The 22,136-nt window shown below is 44.3% G+C and overlaps 1 protein-coding gene across 1 annotated transcript in view; it reads right to left on the reverse strand.

Moving 5' to 3' along the window:
- Nucleotides 1-4,553: 4,553 nt before the first annotated feature.
- The window catches only part of LOC137429034 (pleiotrophin-B), a 187,609-nt gene continuing 170,026 nt past the window's right edge, over nt 4,554-22,136 (reverse strand). Inside the window, exon 5 of the mRNA XM_068119044.2 lies at nt 4,554-5,050. Within this exon, the coding sequence (XP_067975145.1) occupies nt 5,016-5,050 (35 nt within the window). The 3' untranslated portion in view covers nt 4,554-5,015. The remainder of the gene's footprint in view (nt 5,051-22,136) is intronic.

The raw sequence follows: 22,136 nt of genomic DNA on the forward strand, positions 1-22,136 counted from the left end.
CTCGACTGCGATGCGTTGCTGCGTTCATGAGTTTCCACAGCAACCGGGAAATCGACAGAGGATTATGACTGCTGTGGTTCAGCAATGCTCCGTAAATAGTGATTGCTTCCTCAAGTGGAGCTTTTGTGAACAAGCTCGAGATGCCAAACAAGCACAAGGTTGTGACGTTCCTCTCGAGCTCCAATAACCCGAACCCTCCCTCTGCCAACTCCTTTGCTCCATGCAGTGGGAGACGGAGTTTTGCAATCGCCTCTGTGTGTGTGTAACATATTAAATTATCCAGCAAGAAAAGTTTAAATCGTGATTGCATTGATGGGTTGACTGACTTTGCCTGGACACAACTGAGGTTGTGGATCTATTGATGTGGATCGGGGACCTGATGTGGATGTGTGCCCGAGGTCGTGGATCCACCGTTTGGAGAAGTTCTGGGTTGAAATGATCGAAACCTTCAGGAATAACGGTGCCAAGCTGATGATCCGTGCAATCGGGAAACTAGTCAAATGCTTACAGGTTAAGGTCTTACTTCAGCTAAGAGAACTGTTTTGAGGTTTACTATTTAAATCAAGTTGAATATGGGACGTTGAAAAATTAACATAATTTAAACCATTTTTACCTCCACCACCAAAGGTGGATGGAAGTTATTTCACCCCTGTCTGTTTGTCCATTTGTTTGTTTGTGAACAAAATATCTCAAAAAGTTGTTGACGGATTCGGACGAAATTTGGCAGAGATGTAGCGTATGTGACAAAGACGAAATTATTACATTTTGGTGAAGATCCGGTTCCGGATCCAGCTACTATAATTTTAGGGCCGAAAACCGTGCTTTTAGGGCCAAAAAAAAAGGAAGATAGGGCCAAAAAAAAAGGAAGATAGGGCCAAAAACGATACATAGCAGGATATCTCAAAAAGTTGTGGACAGATTTGGATGAAACTTGGTGAACCGGTTGGGTGTCTGACAAGGACGATTCGATTCGATTTAGGTGAAGATCCGGATTCAGCGAGTCGAATTTTAAAGGTGATTCTTCACCATTGAGTGATATGGCCAACCAGGCGGAGATATGCTCTCTAATGAGTGATGTTCTAGTTACCTTTTGAGCTTGCGTCATAAATCTTTCAACAAACCTTTATTATGAGACTATGGAGAACACAAATGAATAAAATGTATAATTTTTGTCGTTTTCGTTTTCATCAACCTTAGTTGTCGTTTTCATCAACTTTCGTTCGAATACAAAGGGACGTGGATGGGCTTTACATTTTGAGATGCTTTCTAGTTCAAGTATTGTTTTTGTAAAGGTGAATGAATCATTGATGCATAATCATATAATTTATTAAAAACTACATGCAGTACTTCCTCAACCATTTAGCCACAACTATCGGGGATGCCTTTTCGTAGTCAAGATTATAATAATCTACATATTAAAGTAGCTGCAGTTTTATGATCATCTGTTTCTCTCTTTCCTCTCATTTGTTGGACAGCTGGCAACGCTGACAAGGACGTCATTAGTAGCAAGGCTGAATCCACCCACTGGCATTTTGATTTCCATGCAGTTCGGGTCGAACACATCATCTAAACTGTTATATTCACAGTCGCCATGCCCTACCTTTACATCGCTAAACATAAATTTACAGGAGCATGCAAGGCAGTGCTTTGTTGCCTATACACTGCCCCCAAAATGGGAGGGTTTTTAGTTCTGCAGGTCCCTGCTAGTTTTTATGTCATCCGAATCTGTAACTTTTTGAAAATTAATTCAGTCATTAATCGAATAATTAAATAATTAATCGATTAATTGATTAATCAATAAATCAAAAATACTCTTTACAGCCAAATCACTTGGTCATTGTCATGTTCAAATATCAGCTTTGTAGCTCAAACGGTGCTTGAGATATTGCCCGGATGAGAAAGGAAATATATAAGTACTTAATTACTCGGTAATGATTAAGTAATTAATCAATTCATTGATTAATCAAAAAATAAAATGGGGTTTTGTCAAACCACATGCTCACTATTTTGCCCAAATTTCAGCTTCCTAGCTCAAAGGATGGCTAAGATATCGCCCGGAAAAAAACAAACAAACAAGAAAACAGGAAAGAAAGAAAATAAAAAACGGAGTGAAAACTGAGTACTCCCTTTCTGCACATGTCGTCATCGGGCTCCCTTCGGTGCCCGGCGATGACGTTATGCAGTGCTTGGAGGGAGGTGGAATAGGAAAGGCAGGGTGTACAATACAATTTGTGTTGGTTACATTTAAATTACAAGCATTCTGAGCTACGCCCCTAAATTTCCCAACTGCATTGCAATGATCTTTAACCATATATACACAAAGAATTAAGTTAAGCACCCCCCCCGTTTTTTTACAACCTCGCACATTACAAGTTTGTTGTCGTCAAAACAGTGTAATATACCCATGATATTGCTATATTTTCTGGAGAAGTGATATTATGGTCACATAAAAACATAACAATCATGCCGTTTTCAATATTTTATTCTGAATAATTTAAGGTGAAATTTTTTGGGAATTTTAGGCATATTTTCACCTCAATTTAAGTATGGAGCTATAGGTCCATCACGGACAGTGTGGATGACGTTTATGTTTTCTAACGTACAGTCATTGTTCTGAGAAGACCTCTGGCGATCTTTGCGTCAATAACGTGTGTAGGACCCACGTGATCGGATCACTGACTCAACCAATCACTTTTTTTCACTTTGATCACTCAATTTCATCAATGGATAATTGCTAATGTCATACCAATCATTATTTGATCTCACATACCTTAGAATATATGCCAATGTATACATATACACAAAGAATATATATTAGGGGGTGCTTACCTTAATTCGTTATGCTTCTTTATCGTGCTTTCTTTCTACCATTTTATCATTTTTAGATACTAAAAGATTTGCAAGGTTTCATTCATCAAATCTGTTAATGAACAGCATTTGACCTCTTTATAATACAGTTTCATTCGTTTTATTATACCGTATACGTCACCTACTGATGATTTAGTATCGTATCCAAAACCAGAAGGAATATGTTTTTGATAATTTTGTTGATTGGAATGAACTGGATTCGGAGAACAAGAATAATTTTTTTCTAAGATACATTCAAAACCACTATATATTACAAACAAATATTTAATCAATTTAATGGAATCATTAAATTTAATGTTGTATCTTCAGGAGGCATTTAAATTCCAACTGCTTTATTATTCAAGCGATATTCCATATGTGTTGTTATAAATAATATCGTTTTTTAAATGAAAGAACTTTAAGCATTTCTTATAAATAAATGAACGACCATTTATTCTTAACATTTGAGAACTACTAACTAATATTGATACATTTTTTATTTCAAGCATAATGTGAAATAGAACCATCGTTAAAAAAAAGGTGAATTTTTTATTTTTTATTTTTGATCCCTAATGCATACATTTCATTCTTATCAGTTTAGTCAATAAACATCATGGATAAATTAGTTGGTTCTTCAAACTTTTGAATATCTTATTTCTACCAGGTATTCAATGTGTTCCATATTTAAATATAATGTCCTTCTTTCCAACCTGGTGCATTCTTTGTTGTTGTGGTGTTAAATCCCAAGCATATTTTTCTTAAACCTAATTTTTCTAAATTATTGTTGATTTGTTCAATTGCATAAGAATTGACTTCAGCAATACATTTTATATGGTTTACAAAAACTTTAAAATGAAATAATATAAAATTTTACGAGTTTTTCCCAGCGGTGGATTCAGGACGTGTTAAGCATTGAAAAGCAGTAGAGTTATTGGCCTCATGGTGGTTACCTTTTGCCTGCGGACTGCCTGACCCCACGTCCCAAGATTCACTTCATAGTGGCCTTTGGGGGCCTCAAAACAGACGTCAAGGCCAACGTGTTATCTTAAAACCATGCTGAGACTCTGAAGTACCGACACCTTTATAACTATTTATCAAATAGTTTTTATTTGATATCAAATCATATCAAATAGTTATAATAACCATCATTATAAAAAAACCAATGAGTACATCACTAGTGCATTTAAGACAATTGAGTAAATAATGAAGTTTTTGAATTTATATAGATAACTTCACACCTCTAGTGAAGTGCATGGCTCCTTTAACACCTGAAAACAAGCAAAGGCCATATTTTTCCATTTCCTTTTTTTATTTAAAGGCAAAATATTATCATACCAATTATGTTTGATTAAGTAGTTAGAAAGGTTTTATGATTATAATATCTTAGGGAGGTGAAAAGGTCAAGTGGTTTGATAATAGCCCTGATAATAGCCTTGATTAGCCTTTTAAAGGTCAAAAACTCAAATTGTCCAGAACTCTCATTTTTGTATACTAATCCCATTATGTATAACATTATTGACAAGAATGCACGACTGCTGGCAGGAATTCAGAAATTATACGTTGTTGGTGAATTTACTTGAAATGTGCACAAGATATTTATATTAGGAAATAGCATTTTTGTCTGTTTTGTGGGTGTTTTGTCTGTTTTGTCTGTCCACTGTTGAAACAATCGTTGTGGGTGTTTACACCAATTAAAAGCAAGTGACTTGGACATTTGTCAGTTTAATGTTGATTAATTGCAGTTGGAGACAATAAGCATCATCAGAAAAAAACACGATAACAGCAAGTTGGAAGATCTCTAACAAATGGGTAGGAGTGTGTACTTTATAGCGATTCAGATAGATATTCTTTACATTGGATCTGAGATTACCATGCTGTATTATATGAAAGATAAGAATAATGACTACATCTGTTACAGTCTGCGGCAAATTAAAACAATGTAGTTCATGCTCAACGTATTTCTAACACCACGACACAAAAGGAGCATCATTTATACTGCAAGAAAGTTAGATTAGACATTTCCCTATTGGTATCATGAGTCTAATATAAAAGCATTTCTTGGTAGCATTTCTAAAAGACACCATGCTGCACGTTGCGGGTCACAGAAGTGATTTTAGAACACAGCCTGTGTTCTGCACACAAGGCCCTCTGTTTAGAACCTCTTGTATTCAGTCATCCAGCTCCTTGCGCTTCTTCCTTTGCTCTGCAAAAGACACACAAAACATGCTTTATAACATTACAATCAGATTTTTTATTATGTTAAGATTTCCAAAGTTAGAAAAGCAAAATGCAACTAGAATTCACTCTAGGAAGATTCTGAATCACACCGTTCTTTTGTCTGAGTGAAATACCTCCTCATAGGACATTAGCCGAAACTGTCGTGTGGCTGCGGTGTAAATAAATATAGTCTTCTACTTATTTTCATTTTATATTTTTCTTTATGAGCTCATCTTTATATAAAAATTGGAAGTACTATGTGTTGATTTCTCAGAGGTGAATAAACAACTATAGATGCAAAATAATATGGATAGGTGATGCAATACATGATTCTGGATATCTAATAAAGCTGTTTAATTTAAACTTAAATTGCCAAAAAGAACCACCTTTAGAGGCCATTTTCCCCGCAGAGCAGGGGTTGGCCTTTTCCGGGCACTGTGGTCCCCTTTTTGAAGCAATGTTTTATGGCCGGATGCCCTTCCTACCACCAACCCTGTTAGTCGCCTCTTGCGACACACAGGGAATTACCAGTGAACTGGTACTCAATTTGCCGACCTCGGGAGGATGACAGGCTGAGTCAATCCCCCCTGGTGTTAATTCAGCGATCGGCCGGGATTCAAACCCAGGATCCTAGGATCCCAAGCTGGTGTCATAAGAAACAGAGGAAAAACAACAGAGGCCATTACATGCAGGAGATTCATTACCCACAACCCCCAACCAATCAACACAACCCCACCCCTCATGATGGGAACGAAAATACGTGCATGCACAACATCCGGTCTAAACGAATTTCCCACTTATGATACATGGATTTATTCTTCTTCACGACATTCGGAGCACACCACCTAGACAATTCTACCCGGACTAACGTAATCACTGCCGACCCCTACAAACGTAACAAAATTGCTGAATAGAATTGAAGAAAAAACAAGACGCTATCTAAAAAGATGCAATGCAAGCAGGATAGTGGGAATATACCAATCACATTCAAAAGCAGCAAAATAATTTTTTAAATGCTGATCAGTCTGTCAAAATTTGATTTCAGCAATATTGTGGCCAAAATGTTGTTCTCCACAAAGAGGAGAATCTTGTTCTCATATCGGGGGTGGATTGGGCCATCTGGTCATCGGGAGAATTCCCAGTGGGCCGGTTGGTCTGTGGACCAGTAGGAGTTGCATGTAGTTTTCAATGTTTTGAAACACAAATGCACTGGCACAACACTACATGAGCTGAGCAGCTGTTGGCGTGTTTGAAAATTATCACAGTAAGTTTGACTTTTCTTTTAATGAATCTAAATATTTATTCATTACATGGCCGTTGGCAGGGTACATGAGTATTGTGATGTTCCCATCTGTGGGTTTGTTTGTTTGTCAACAGAATAAGTAGACAACGAGGGCAGCAGGATTCACCAAATTTGGAACAGAGCATCATATAGTGAATGTGTCGGACGAGTTAAACTTTGAGCTCACAAAGAAAAATATAACATGAAAATTAGTAAATAAATATATTTACTCACTCACCTCTGGGGTGGTTGATTAATCGCCAGCGTGATTCAACACCTTTGTTGAGTGCGTTATATATACAGTAGTTAGTTTTGCGTTATACATACAGATGGCCGTGGGAAAAAAACATTCTACAAATACTATTCAACCAGAATTGGTGGCATAATGGTTACAGCGTCCCTTCTGAGTCTGGTTGGTCGGCGGTTTGAACTCTGGCCAAGTTATACCAAAGACTTTAAAATGGTATATGCTGCTTCCTTGAAAAAGGGGACCACAGTGCCCCAAAAATGCCAATCCTCGCTCTGCGGGGAAAAATGGCCTCGAAAGGCGGTTCTTTTTTTTTTTCAAACTTAGTTTGAAGAAGATTTGCAGATTAGGTCACATAATTCAACCACCAATTATTTTTGAGGTCAAAACGATGCTCTCCTGAGTGCCATTCTACTTTGTTCTCTTTTGCCAAGTGTCGCTCTTTGAGTGATTTTTCATTTGTCTGTCCGCTCACATTTATACTTGCCTCCAGGTCACAATTTTAAACCAATCTTCACAAAACTTCAGCAAATGGTAGAGTTCGTGGTCCAACAAAATCCTATATATTTTTTAGGTCAAAAGGTGAAAAGGTCAACATAGGCCAAAGGTCAACCACCTTTTTAAAAATTTCTAAAATCCTCAATTTTCATCCGATTGACTTGAAATTTGAATAGGATTTACATATCAGCTAACTGAATTTAACCACCAAGTATTTTGAAGGTCAACATAGGCCAAAAGATAAACATAGGCTAAAAGTTCAACAACCTTTTCAAATTTCTAAAATCCTCAATTTCCATCTGATTGACTTAAAATTTGAATAGGATTAACATATCAGCGAACTGAATTCAACCACCAACTATTTTTTTTAGGTCAATAGAGGCCAATAGGTGAACATAGGCCAAATTTCTAAAATTGTCAATTTTCTTCTGATTAACTTAAACTTTGAAGACGATTTGCATATCAGGTCACTGAATTCACCCACTAATTATTTTTGAGGTCAAAAGGATGCTCTACTGAGTGCCATTCTACTTTGTTCTGTTTCACCATGTGTCGCTCTATGAGTGATTTTTCATTTGCTGTCTGTCTGTCTGTGAACAAGATATCTCAAAAAGTTGTGGACGGATTCGGACAAAATTTGGCAGAGAGGTAGTGTATTATGACATTTTACACAAGGACGAAATTATTACATTTTGGTGAAGATCTGGATTCGGATCCGGCTAGTATATTTTTTAAAAATAATTCTTCACCATTGGGAGATGGGGCCAAAAACGATACATAGCAGGATATCTCAAAAAGTTGTGGACGATTTGGACGAAACTTGGTGGACCGTTTGGGTGTGTGACAAAGACGAATTGATTCGATTTTGGTGAAGACTGAATATGGATTTGAATACGAAAATTATTTAATTTTCAATTGATTCTTCACCATTGAGAGATCGGGGAAAAGCGATATATAACATGGTATTTAAAAAAGTTATGGATGAATAAACGTCCACCTGGTGGATGAGTTGGTTAGATGACAACAACAAGCCGATTAGATTTTGGTTTAGGTCCAAATCCAGATCCGGCCTATCAGTGGGATACAAAATGCAAACTGTTCAGCCTGGCGGAGGTGTGGGCTCTAACGAGTGCTGTTCTAGTTATGCATGTAGCTACAGTATATCTGCAACAACCTGACAATTGTATTATTATTTTCAGATAATGCCATCATACTGATGTTCGGTTTGGTGTACGTTTATGGTGCTATTTTTGGTTGATTAATGTTTTCAATTCATTTGTAATTATCTAGTTATTATACTTGCCTACAGGTCACAATTTTAAACCAATCTTAACGAAACTTCACCAAATGGTAGAGTTCGTGGTCCAAAAAATATCCTATATATTTTTGAGGTCAAAAGGTCAAAATAGGCCGAAGGTCAACCACCTTTTTTCAAATCTCTAAAATCCTATTCAAACTCTAAAATCCCATAAAGTCTTGGCCCACTTCTGGTGAAATTCATGATCAGATTTCTCCAAACATCCCTATCCTGCATTGCTTCCCTAAGCTGTGGCAGAGATAGCTTGGTTGCAGCCGTTACCCCATCCATCTAGCAGATACAATTTATCCGTCTTCTCTTCTGCCCTCAACCCTTTCCAGCGTGGATGACTTCTCCAGATTTTCGGCATGATAAGTTTCTGCATATGACAATTTCTGTTTTAGCATCAGTGCTTCTAATGAACATGGTGGTCTAATTTATTGAAGCACTGATTGTTTTGTTCTTCTTGCAGTCAGTGGGAATTTCAACTTTGGTCTCCATCAACGCATTTAAAAACTGCCAATCTTCTTCCTTTATTTCATCTTCACTGTCCACGACTCACATCCATAGATTGCAACTGGAAATACCAGAGCATTCTCCAAACTCCTCTTGGTTTTTATTGTCTCATATTTGTCCTTCCAGTTCTTTGTCAATATTGTCAATGCTGTTCTCTCCAACACGAACCATTTATGAATTTCTCCTCCATATTATCCACTCGCTTCAACCTTATAACCCGACAACTATCGAGGATGCCTCTTCACGTTGGTTATTCGCACCAACGCAAGTTGGGGGCCAAATCTTCCCCATTCTTCCCTGCTGTCCGGATTCGTCATGGCAGCATGGTCACGGTCAAAGTGCCGATTGGTCCGCATGGGCTGGCCCTTTACTCTTTCTCTCTCTGCCTTTTTCTAACTCTGTCGTGGCCCTGACTTCTTGAAGATGGGAGTACACCATCTTGGATGTGGGGGATCTCTGGGTCACCCCTGTGACATTGATTATTGCGGGCTTGTTCGAGAGAACTGTCTCGGGCTATACAACAACAACTCTACAACCCAGGAAAATCTAACTTTCTACTATTTACACATGATATACTCCCAATCCGGACATGTCAATCTTCTCAGTTGACAAGATTTTAGACTTTCTTAGGCTTAAATAAAGACCAGCTTTTTCACTTTCCTTCTTCACTGTTTGCCACAGTTTCATAAAGTCCTTTTTACTTTCTACCAACATAGTAGTATCTTCAGCATTCCTTAAAATGTTGATACATCTTTCACCAATCCCGACTCCAACCTCCATGCCATCAAAGTTTGGTCTCATCATATGTTCTCATGATGCAGATCAAACAAATAAAAGGGGAGTACTTACTTACTTTTAAGTACTTAAGTAAGTACTTAAGTACTTACTTACTTACTTAAAGTACTTACTTTTTCCACATGCGAAATTTGCATTTATGTTTATGTAAATTATACAATGGACTACAAAATGTAAATGTTTCATGATATTTGTTATATTATATCACCTTTATCTATCAATATTGTTGAAATGAAGATCAAATAGCTGTATGTTGAAATATGTTGAAAAAGTCAAGACTTTACATGGGGTGTACTTACTTTTTCACGTGACTGCATATATATATACATATATATATACACAGTATATAGTCCACAGGATCCCTCCATCTTAGATATTTCGATGTCGGATTTGAAAAGAACCTCCCAGGGGATTAGAGGGATCCCAGGAGGGTACCCCAAAATCAACAGAGGTTTGAACTACAACCTCAAGAGATGACCGTCAGCCCAGTCGTGGGGTTATTTATTTATTTTCGATTGGGAGGGTAGCTAAGAGATTCACGTTGAAGTCCTGTTTTGAAACCTGAAGTAAAATGGTTCCAGGCAGGCCATTGCATGACAGAGTATGTTGTCCATTTGAAGGCAACATTCATCCAGCCGTATGGTTTGCTTACAGATGCTTGTGGATAATTAAAGACACTAATAATGCTTTCTGTAAAACATCTAATATGCTGCGTTCTCATACTGTGGCTTAATTTCAGATTTCTGAGCTGGTTGAGAGCCGATTCAACACAGAGACCTGTTCAGGATAAATTCAAAGCTATGAAGCACTCACAGGTTGTCGTACAGTTTTTCTAATGCAACACAGAGGGATACACAAATACTGACAGATGATTTACTTTTGCTTATTTACAATGTTCATCATTCTTCTTTTCCTGTTTTTACAGTAAATTGGTAAAGTTTGGTTAGCAGTAATTATTGAAGCAGGTGTATGCTTGAAAAGGAAACCAGCCCCTAGTTTTCACCTACCGCCTCTGTGTTTTCCCTTTTCAACTACAGCGATGAATAGTACACAAATGTTATGATGGATGACTCATTAAATCTTAAAAGTTCTAAGACACTTCAATCAAATTATACAGCATAATACATGGTGGTCACGCCAGCCCATTGAGTTTTCCAGCTGCTTGGCCTAATTATTTCCAAACAGCAGGTAGGGAGATGATGTGAAAGATGGTTGCGTGTGAGTGTTAACCACTATGCCATTGCCATGGATGCTTTTACTCCTCTCATCTCAGTTAAAAGCACTGAATTATTCACGGATGGCAGTTATTTCTGTCGTCTTCGGCAGCCATCAAAAAAGCTACAAACAAACTCACATTGTGTCGTCGGCCAATGTGCAGGTCCACTGTCAGCTGGCCATCAGACGAGCGTGTGGAAATGTCCATGGCGTGCATTACCATTAAAATGGATAATCAGTAATCACATAAAAAAATAACACAATGAAGTTACACGTGTGCATGTACATGCGTGTGTGTGTATGTGTGTGTGTGTGTGTGTGTGTACGTGTGTGTGTGTGTGTGTGTGTGTATGTGTGTGTGTATGTGTGTATGTGGTGTGTGTGTGTGTACGTGTGTGTGTGTATGTGTGTGTGTGTGTGTGTGTGTGTGTGTGTGTGTGTGTATATATGTGTGTGTGTATGTGTGTGTGTGTATGTGTGTGTGGGTGTGTGTGTGGGTGTGCGTGTGGGTGTGTGTGTGGGTGTATGTGTGTGTGTGTATGTGTGTGTATATATGTGTGTGTGTGTGTGTGTGTGGGTGTGTGTGTGTGGGTGTGTGTGTGGGTGTGTGTGTGGGTGTATGTGTGTGTGTATGTGTGTGTGTATGTGTGTGTGTATGTGTGTGTATGTGTGTGTATGTGTATGCGTGTGTGTACATGTGTGTATGTTTATATGTGTGTGTGTGTGCACGTGTGTGTGTGTGTGTGTGTGTGTGTGTGTGTGTGTGTGTGTGTGTGAGGTGTGGTGTGTGTGTGTACATGTGTGTGTGTGTGTGTGTGTGTGTGTGTGTGTGTGTGTGTGTGTGTGTGTATATATATATATATATATTGTTACGGACGCGGTTTAGATGTTATTTACCGAGCGGTGGTATTGCCGCGACCGAACAGTTATTCCCCGACTAGACCCCGATTCCACCCAGACGTTGACCAAATCGCGCTATGCTAAATCAATGATGGAAAGGACACAACGACTGGGATAGATGAAACGACGCAAGGGGTACAGTTCTCAAGACCTCCGGAGGAGGGTATAATTACAGTTGTGGAGAAAAGGGGGTAGATTACAAGGTAGTGAGGTAAAGACACAGAAGAGATGGGCACTTAATTACAGTCTTATCTTATCCCAGACAGACCACAGACAAACGGAACAAGGTAGACTTACACAGGGATTGATGGCAGGAATCGACAGGTAGGTTGATAGCACAAGGTGCACCTTGGCTCGGGGACAGGATCAAGCACGGTCCAAGAGATGCAGGGAGGTGTCACAGCGCTCGGAAGGGACGTCTCTCTTGCTTCAAGCTCAGCGCGCCTCTGACGTCACCTCCCTCTTCCTGCGCATGCTCAGCGGGGAGTGACACGCCCTCGGCTGGTTGGCTCCGCCCCCCCTGGGGCCGGTCCGCCGCTTCCATTGGGTGCGGGGGTTACCGGGCTCCGCCCTTGACGAGGAGCTGACAGGGAGCCCCTATTTGGTAACCCCGTCGAGCACATGTTCGATGGCGGCTCGTTGGGAAGGCCTCGTGCCCTCCCAACACCCCCTACCAACCAAGCCGGAGTGAGGACGCGCACTCCCTGTGCACGCCGCTGCCGTTGTTGTTGTTGTTGTTGTTGCTGAACCGTGAGGAAGAGCTGCGGGGAGGTATTGGGAGGTCCTAAACTTCCTAACGGTGCCATACAATCACATTCTGGTGCAACGAAGGGTCAGAATTAATGGAAACGAGTCCTTAACTGACATAGACTAAGAATAACTAGCAAGATGTCCTATAGTTGTCTTACATGAGATGCGGTGAACCTGGGCACGACATTTAATGGGGGAAATAGGGGGAGGTCGGGTCTACAGAGTGTTGTTTACAGAAAATGGGACTAGGGAATGGGGGATTGGGGATAGTTGGGAAGTATTGAGGAAATAGGGGAATATTTACAAGCGAATATGGATGGATGCAAATCCCATATCCGCAACATTGCACCCTTCTCTACCTCGGGGCGTCCCGACCCGATAAATTTTTACCTACTTTAGTGTGGCACTCAGATGTAGTTCCCTCTACTATTATAATAATAATAATAATTCATTTATTTTGTATAGCGCTTTTCCAGAAGCCCAAAGGCGCTTTGACAGAGTGGCAAACATAATGCATAACAATACATGAAAACAACAATTGCAAAAAGACAAGAATCAATAGGGAAATATTTAAAGCAAAAGGAGGGAGAAGGAGAAGAGATAGTCAGGGGTTAAATGCTGTGGGTTGAATGTTGAATGCAGTGTTGAACAGGTGGGTCTTTAGTGATGTTTTGAATGTGGTGAGTGAGGAGGAGTCTCTGATGGTGTGAGGTAGTGAGTTCCAGAGGGTGGGAGCAGCGATGGAGAAGGCCCTGTCCCCCCAGGATCTGAATTTGGTCCGGATGGAGGGGGTCAGGAGGTTGGTACCAGCAGAGCGGAGGTTGCGGGTGGGAGTGTGTCTGGAGAGGAGGTCAGCCAGGTAGGATGGGGCCAGGTTATGGAAGGCTTTGTATGTCAAGAGGAGGATTTTGTACTGGATTCTCTGGGGGATGGGGAGCCAGTGAAGCTTGTAAAGGACGGGGGTGATGTGGTCACGGGTCCGGGAATGGGTGAGTAGACGGGCAGCGGAGTTCTGAATGTATTGGAGTTTATTGGTGATTTTTGAGGGTGAACCATAGAGGAGGCTATTGCAGTAGTCCAGACGGGAGGTGATGAAGGCGTGGATGAGGGTTTCTGCAGCCGTGGAGGAGAGGGATGAGCGGAGACGGGCAATGTTTTTCAGGTGAAAGAAGGCTGACTTTGTGATCTGTTTAGTGTATTTGTCGAAGGAAAGGGTTTGGTCAAAGATGATGCCAAGATTCCGGATGTGAGGGGAGGTGGATACTGGGATACCGTCGATGTTGAGGGCAAAGTTATGGGTGGATTTTGTGAGCGTTTTTGGGCCAATGATGATTATTTCAGATTTATCACAGTTAAGCTTGAGGAAGTTGATTTGAAGCCAGGATTTTATTTCAGTGATGCAGTTTGTCAGGATAGAGTGGGTGTCGGTGGAGACGGACTTGGTTGAGATGAAAAGCTGGATGTCATCGGCGAAGCAGTGGAATTGGAGACCATGACGGCGGATTAAGTGACCGAGCGGGGACAGGTAAAGGATGAAGAGGAGGGGGCCAAGAACTGAACCTTGGGGGACACCTTGGGGGAGGGGAGCAGTGGGGGATATGCAGTTATTGATGGAGATGAACTGGCATCTGTCAGAGAGGTATGATTTAATCCAAGAGAGGGCAGTGCCGGTAACGTTAAAGGTGGATTCAAGTCGGGTGAGGAGGATAGTGTGATCGATGGTGTCAAAGGCAGCGCTGAGGTCGAGGAGGACGAGAATGTTGAGGTTGCCAGCGTCAGAGGAGAGGAGAAGGTCGTTGGTGATTTTGAGGAGAGCAGTTTCAGTACTGTGGTTGGAGCGGAATCCGGATTGGAATGTTTCATACAGGTTATTGGCAGAGAGATGATGTTTGAGTTGAGTGGCTACAGCGCGTTCCAAAACTTTTGACAGAAAGGGTAGGTTGGAGATGGGTCTGAAGTTGTTTAGGGTGTCAGGGTTTAGACCAGGTTTTTTTAGAATGGGGGTAACAGCAGCAATTTTGAGGGAAGGTGGGACGATGCCTGTAGACAGGGAGGAGTTTATTGTTGCAATGATAAGTGGAGAGAGAGCAGGGAGGGAGGCTTTGACAAAGCTGGAGGGGATGGGGTCAAGAGTGCAGGTGGCAGTTTTCATTCCTATGAGGAGTTCAGAGAGGTCAGTAGGGGAGATTGGGGAGAACCGAGACAGGGGATGGCAGGACAAGGGGGGGCAGGTGGTTGGAGGGGGAGCGGGTGCGGCGGTGGTCAAGCTGTTGTAGATGTTGTCAATTTTGCGTTGGAAGAAAGAGAGGAAGGAGATGCAGTTGTCTACTGTGAATGACTGGGTGGTGGTGTTCAGGGGGCGGAGGAGTTTGTTTATTGTCGAGAAGAGTGCTTTTGGGTTTCCGGAGCCAGAGTGGATAATTTGAGAGTAGTAGGCAGAGCGGGCGCGGGAGAGGGCATCTTTGTAGTGTTGTATGTGGTCCTTGTAGGCTTGGGAGTGAACTGTGAGACCCGTTTTATTGCGGAGTCTATTAACTCAACCCTGAGTGCGACAGTTTTACAGATGTTCACAAATGAGTAAATATGTCCCCCTCCGACATTGCACCCTTCTCCTAACAGAAACACACCCACAGGATAACCGAATCGCGGAAAGCATCCTCAAACTAAACATACAGCCGGTAGGGAGCATCATTTATACAAGACTGATATTTACACTACGATCCAGGACCTGTTCTTTGAGGAACACATGCAGATGTTATGCATAGGGAGAGCACGCATGCCAGCATCGATACACCAACCCACGAGTGCCCTGTGGCCCTACGGCCTTTAATAATGTGCAGAGCACCCCGTCCAAGCACCAAAAGCACCACCCCATTACGCACAGTCAGCACCATCCGGTGCACCAATAAAGTGTTCATAAAAATGCACAATTAAGTGTCCATGGTCACCGGTGGTGTCGCAGCCGGCCGATGTTCTGCCGCTGGTCTTGCCTTCATGGAGTGCACTTGGCCTTCTGGCTTCTTTAGAAATAAAGAAAGGCGCCAACCGCGTCCATTTCTGAATTGTGGCCGTCAGGGGGGCCAACTAAAAGTGGTTCACCTGTATGGCATAGGTGCCACGTTGACCCAGAGGTCCATCCACGGGTGGTGCTTGACCGCAAAAGAACTGCGGTCCATTGTGGGCGGCCACAAGAATTGCGGTCCATATGGTGTATCAATCCAGGCAGCAAGCAGCGGAAGTACAGGCCCACAACTGCGGAGCCAGCACCTCTCTCTCCTCACTCTCTGCCCCAAAGCCAGATCCTCGGAGGTGGGAGACAAAAGAAGACAAGTGAGTAAGGTGGTAAGGGCGCAAAAGTGCACGCAATGTAAGGTAATGCACACTGGGGGCACATGGGAACCAGGTGAGACAGGTACGTTCCTACCGTACGCCCCCCCCCCCCGCCAACCAGGTAACCTACATTGCCCCTCCCTTACCCCTTACTGTATCCACAAAACACAACACTACCCATAAACATCTACTTTACACATCACCAACGTCCCTACTGTCTTCCCCGTTCCTCCCATAAACCAAATTCATCTTCTCTCCCTCCTAACCAATCAAATTTGCCATTTCCAACTCTCATCAAAATCTGCCATCACCAATTCAACATCAAAATCTGCCATCACCAATTCATCATCAGTCCCTCCTAAGGAGGGAGAGATGGAATCACCCCAATGTCTTATCCACGTCGTGATGCGTCTCACAAATCCAAACAGCAATTCTCATTTCCTGCAACACAAAACAAAGAAAACACAGGTGTGGAGTCATCATCATCACCTCAGATAAGTGGCTGCGTATGGTGCGACAGGTTCATCAATCCTAACTATTTCCTAAATGACTTTAACAACTTTACATTACCCGGGGTCTTTCTCCTGCCAAACCATTGGCCCTCATTACTCTATGTGGTTCGAAGAACCAAAATCCCATTGACCATCTGTGGTGCACACCATCAATTTGGGTCTCACTCCCCGATTCAACACTCGGTGCCCCCGCACAATTTCGGTGGCTGGGTCGTGTGACGCTCCCAGCTGGTCCGCCCACCTGCACACCTCCACCACTGTTGTTGCCTACCGAGCTCACCTGCTCCTCACCCTAACCTAACTAACTGGGGAAGGCCCTCTCGCACTCTCACCCCCTCAGTGCCCTCTCTGGCACGGCCTGCCCGATCCACGCCCGGGATCCTCAGGCACCCACTGACACTAACGGCTCCCAGAGCCCACCTGCGGCCTCACCTGGCCAACATCTAACAGTGGCGGAGTGCCCAACCATTCACACTCATACTAACAGGCCACACGACCAGCCAATTTCACCACACCAATGCACCCATCCACAATACCATTCTGCAACCGCACCACAAATGCCAATATCCAACCACAATTTACCTATACCTTCTAACTATTCTTTAAACTACCCTCCCCGGGTACTCGTGAAAAGGGGTCCACTCTTCCCCCATCCACACCTTCGCACCATGCACACCACTCCATACCACTTACTCCAACTCTCTCCACACCACTCATTCTCTGCTCCATATATTCCACACACCTGTACTTGCACACCTGTGCTCTCATACTTGGTGCCGCCTGCACCCTTCTCTCCCCCAAGCGCATTCGCGCTGATCCACAACACTCACTACTCATACACTGCTCCACACACCTGTCCAGTTCTCACACAGCATCATCTCATCTAACTACTCCCCTCTGAAACTTGCGCTCCCCAGTCGTCCCTTTAAACTATTGCGCTCCCTCGTCATTATCATCCACTCTAATCTACCTGCGTCCCCTCTACAGGTATCCTTGTCACTAACTAACCTTAACGTTACCTAATGTCATCTTCGCTAGATCCCTACACACAATATCCTAACCCACCCGGGCTAGTTTTCACTGCCATACACCCCATAATCTATAGCGCATCTGCCCCCAGTTTGTGAGGGATGACAGAGTTGCCATCCCACCACATCGGGCATCTCCCACTACCAATTTTGCACATCAAATTTCAACAAATCAAAAATTTGCCAATCACTACCCATCATCTGCCAATCATTACTGCCAATCCTTTGCCAATCATCAAATTTTGTTTTTCTAATTTCGGGGCCAAAACACTATCCTCGTCATTACAGTCTACTTACTAATGCCTCTCGGTGCGCCAATTCACTTCTAAAGCTCGGCTTCGTACAGCCAAGCCATGAATGCGGGTTGTTTGGTGCCAGCGGCTGGATACGTCCCGCATTCGGTGCAGGGAAGGAGGTTTACCCGGGCCGAGGTCCCACGCACCATCTCGGCACGGAGCCATCCCATGGCCCGATCTCGACCTGCCGGAATGCCTCAACAAAAAGTGGTCGCCATGACGACCCTTCCTATCGGGCTGCCCGCTCCGCCTAGTGGAGCACGGACGCGGCCGTTCAAAGCGAGGCCCAGCGTGGATCGCGTACGGCGGTCCTTTCGAACCCGCCGTGGCTCGGATCCCCGCTGGTTCTCGCGGCACGCGAAGCCCGGCACGCACCGAGGGCCCGATTCGGCTAAAAGTCGCTCTAACCGCTAATCCGGTTACCGTCGATGCCTCACCTGCATGCTTACACGCATACGCTACCCCTTTCTTGCTCATACCTCCAGCTGCTCCCATGCTCCTCGTACCTTTCCTTACACACCTCGGTACACTCATTCCGCTCACAGACTTGGTCACACACCTGACCACCGAACACCTTGGCACACATTCGTCGCTCGCACACCTCACCAACACACCTCTTCGCGCCCCCTCCTCGGTCACCTCCTCTGTGACGATCACAGGTGTGCTCTCACTCGCACACCCAACCACGTGCCTCACTACCAATTCCAGCGTGCATTCCCACACACGCTCTACCATTCCAGGTGTGCTTCCTTTCTCACCTGTCACAACCAACTCACGCTCCGTGTCACTCTTACTACTCTCACCTCCACTCTTGACAGCGCACTCACCCTTACTCTCGACAGCGCACTCTTTCCTCATGCACCCGTCCGTTACACACCTTTCTCGCGCACACTCCCCCGTTACACCCTCTGTAACACTCACCACAGGTGTACACTCTTCCTTACTTTTGACAGCGCACTCTTTCCCCATGCACCCGTCCGTTACACACCTTGCTCGCGCATCCTCTCCCGTTACATCCTCTGTAACACTCACCACAGGCGTGCATTCTTCCGTTACATCCTCTGTAACACTCCTCACTACGCGCTTCCATGTGCTCCCTCGCACACGCGCTACGACCGACTCACTCTCGACAGCACCCTCACTCCTTGGCACGCACTTTTTCCTCTCACACCCCAGAGTCGGACTTTCTCGCACACCTCCTTTTTCGCACACCAGACCTGTCGCACACTTCACCAACGGCCTCTCACGAACACCCGGGTCCATCTCGACCCCCAAGCTTATTAAATCACCTGGCGCATCATACGCACGACCATATTGGTCACCACTTACACCGGGTCCTCTTTCTCTTTGCTTCTCCTCCATCACCTGCGAATCCCTCATCCGGTTAATGAGCACATCATCACGATCCGAACAGACTTTGGACCAATTCTTTTACTTCTTCTTTGATCTCTTTCTTATCCCCTCTCCGTCGCTTCTTAATTTCGCTTACCCCTTCTTCCACTTCTTCTAATTTCTGCTTCACCTCTTTTATTTCCCGGTGCGTCTCCTCAAGCTCGTCCTCTAAGGCCACCTTGACCGTTTCTATGTGCGTCCTCACCTGCCGGTCCTTCGTCTCCATTACCTCTGTCACCTCGTCCAACCTCGTTGTCAGTCCCTCACGTACCATCTGACACTCTTTTTTAATTACCCCTACGTCCTTTTTCATCTCCTTCTGTGTCGATTTTAAACCCTCTATTACCGCTGTGTTCTTCTTTACCTGGTCCCCCAACTCCTTTTGTCCCACTGTCAGTTGTTCTACTCCCAGCGTCAACTCCTCTATACCACCTTGCAATTCTAGTCCCCTTTCTCACCTCCTTCTCCATGCGCTCCTCACAGTGCCTCACCTCCTCGCGCACTCCTCCGACCTCCTCACTCACACCTCTTCTGATCTCTTCTCCCATCACTTGCATCTCCTGCCCAGATGCCACCCTCATCTGCTCCATTTCCTCCCTGTGAGCATCCAATTTAGTTTCTACCCCCATTCTGACCCCCTCTATCTGCTGCCCCATTTGTTTAACTTCCCTTTCCGCTTGGTCCCTCATGTCCCTCAATTTGCCTTCCATACTATTTTCTAACCCCTCTAACCCCTTTTTCATCCCTTCCATTTGATTCTCTTGAGCGGCCATTCTGTTTTCTACCCCCGTTAACCCCTCCTGTATTTCCCCTAATCTATTGTCTAATCCCTCTATTCTACTCCCTAACCCTCCGATCTGGGCCCCCATGTCATTCCTTAAACCCCCGATCTGGTTTCCCATGTCATCCCTCAATTTCTCGCGATTGGACCCCATCCTTTGTTCTAACCGTTCCCCCATTTCTCCCATTTTGCCCCCCATTTCACCCCCCAATCGCTCACTATCAGCCCTCATTTGCTCACTGAGCATCCATCCGGTTCCCCATTACCCCCAATTGCTCACTCTGAGCCCTCGCTCCGTCCCTCATTACCCCCATCATTCTGCTTTCCAATTCTTCTCCATTCTTGTCCATAAGGGCCTTCATTTGTATAAAAAAAAGGTTCAAATCCACCAGCGGCGCTGCTACGGTCGCGGGCGCGGTCGCCGTAGCCATGTGCGAGGCGCCATTTTGCGCGCCCGTAACCTCGTGCGCGAGGACGCCATTTTGCGAACCTGCCGCCCTCACTGCTTCGCTCTCCTCATGTCCCTCAATTTGGTCCTGGATCGACCCTGCCTCACTCTCCTCTACCGGAACCCAGCCGTCTTGATCTGCCATAGCGCGACTTTCAAAATTCGGGTTTTTGTAAAACAAAAGCAAATTTCGGTACATTATAATTTTGACCAAATTTTTTTTTCCTAGATGTTTAAAAAAAAATTTGGTTCGGGCCTCGAATCCCACTCCTGACACCAATTGTTACGGACGCGGTTTAGATGTTATTTACCGAGCGGTGGTATTGCCGCGACCGAACAGTTATTCCCCGACTAGACCCCGATTCCACCCAGACGTTGACCAAATCGCGCTATGCTAAATCAATGATGGAAAGGACACAACGACTGGGATAGATGAAACGACGCAAGGGGTACAGTTCTCAAGACCTCCGGAGGAGGGTATAATTACAGTGGTGGAGAAAAGGGGGTAGATTACATGGTAGTGAGGTAAAGACACAGAAGAGATGGGCACTTAATTACAGTCTTATCTTATCCCAGACAGACCACAGACAAACGGAACAAGGTAGACTTACACAGGGATTGATGGCAGGAATCGACAGGTAGGTTGATAGCACAAGGTGCACCTTGGCTCGGGGACAGGATCAAGCACGGTCCAAGAGATGCAGGGAGGTGTCACAGCGCTCGGAAGGGACGTCTCTCTTGCTTCAAGCTCAGCGCGCCTCTGACGTCACCTCCCTCTTCCTGCGCATGCTCAGCGGGGAGTGACACGCCCTCGGCTGGTTGGCTCCGCCCCCCTGGGGCCGGTCCGCCGCTTCCATTGGGTGCGGGGGTTACCGGACTCCGCCCTTGACGAGGAGCTGACAGGGAGCCCCTATTTGGTAACCCCGTCGAGCACATGTTCGATGGCGGCTCGTTGGGAAGGCCTCGTGCCCTCCCAACACCCCCTACCAACCAAGCCGGAGTGAGGACGCGCACTCCCTGTGCACGCCGCTGCCGTTGTTGTTGTTGTTGTTGTTGTTGTTGCTGAACCGTGAGGAAGAGCTGCGGGGAGGTATTGGGAGGTCCTAAACTTCCTAACGGTGCCATACAATCACATTCTGTTGCAATGAAGGGTCAGAATTAATGGAAACGAGTCCTTAACTGACATAGACTAAGAATAACTAGCAAGATGTCTTATAGTTGTCTTACATGAGATGCGGTGAACCTGGGCACGACATTTAATGGGGGAAATAGGGGGAGGTCGGGTCTACAGAGTGTTGTTTACAGAAAATGGGACTAGGGAATGGGGGATTGGGGATAGTTGGGAAGTATTGAGGAAATAGGGGAATATTTACAAGCGGATATGGATGGATGCAAATCCCATATCCGCAACAATATATATGTGTGTGTGCGTGTGTGTGTGTGTGTGTGTGTGTGTGTGTGTGTGTGTGTATATATATATGTGTGTGTGTGTGTGTGTGTGCGTGTGTATATATGTGTGTGTGTGTGTGTGTGTGTGTGTGTGTGCATGTGTGTGTGTATGTGTGTGTGTGTATGTGTATGTGTGTGTGTGTATGTGTGTGTGTATGTGTGTATGTCGTTAGTTGTTATCTCCATATGCAGGTTTCTAAGGGAGGAATGGAGGCCCTCCCAGGTCTCAAAGTATCCACCTCAGTGTGTGTGTGTGTGTGTGTGTGTGTGTGTGTGTGTGTGTGTGTGTGTGTGTGTGTGTTATTGTGGAAATGGCTTCTCGGGGTTAAGATTGTA

Source organism: Myxine glutinosa, chromosome 1 (genome assembly GCF_964187855.1).
Source record: "Myxine glutinosa chromosome 1, kmMyxGlut1.1, whole genome shotgun sequence".
NCBI lineage: Eukaryota > Metazoa > Chordata > Myxini > Myxiniformes > Myxinidae > Myxine > Myxine glutinosa.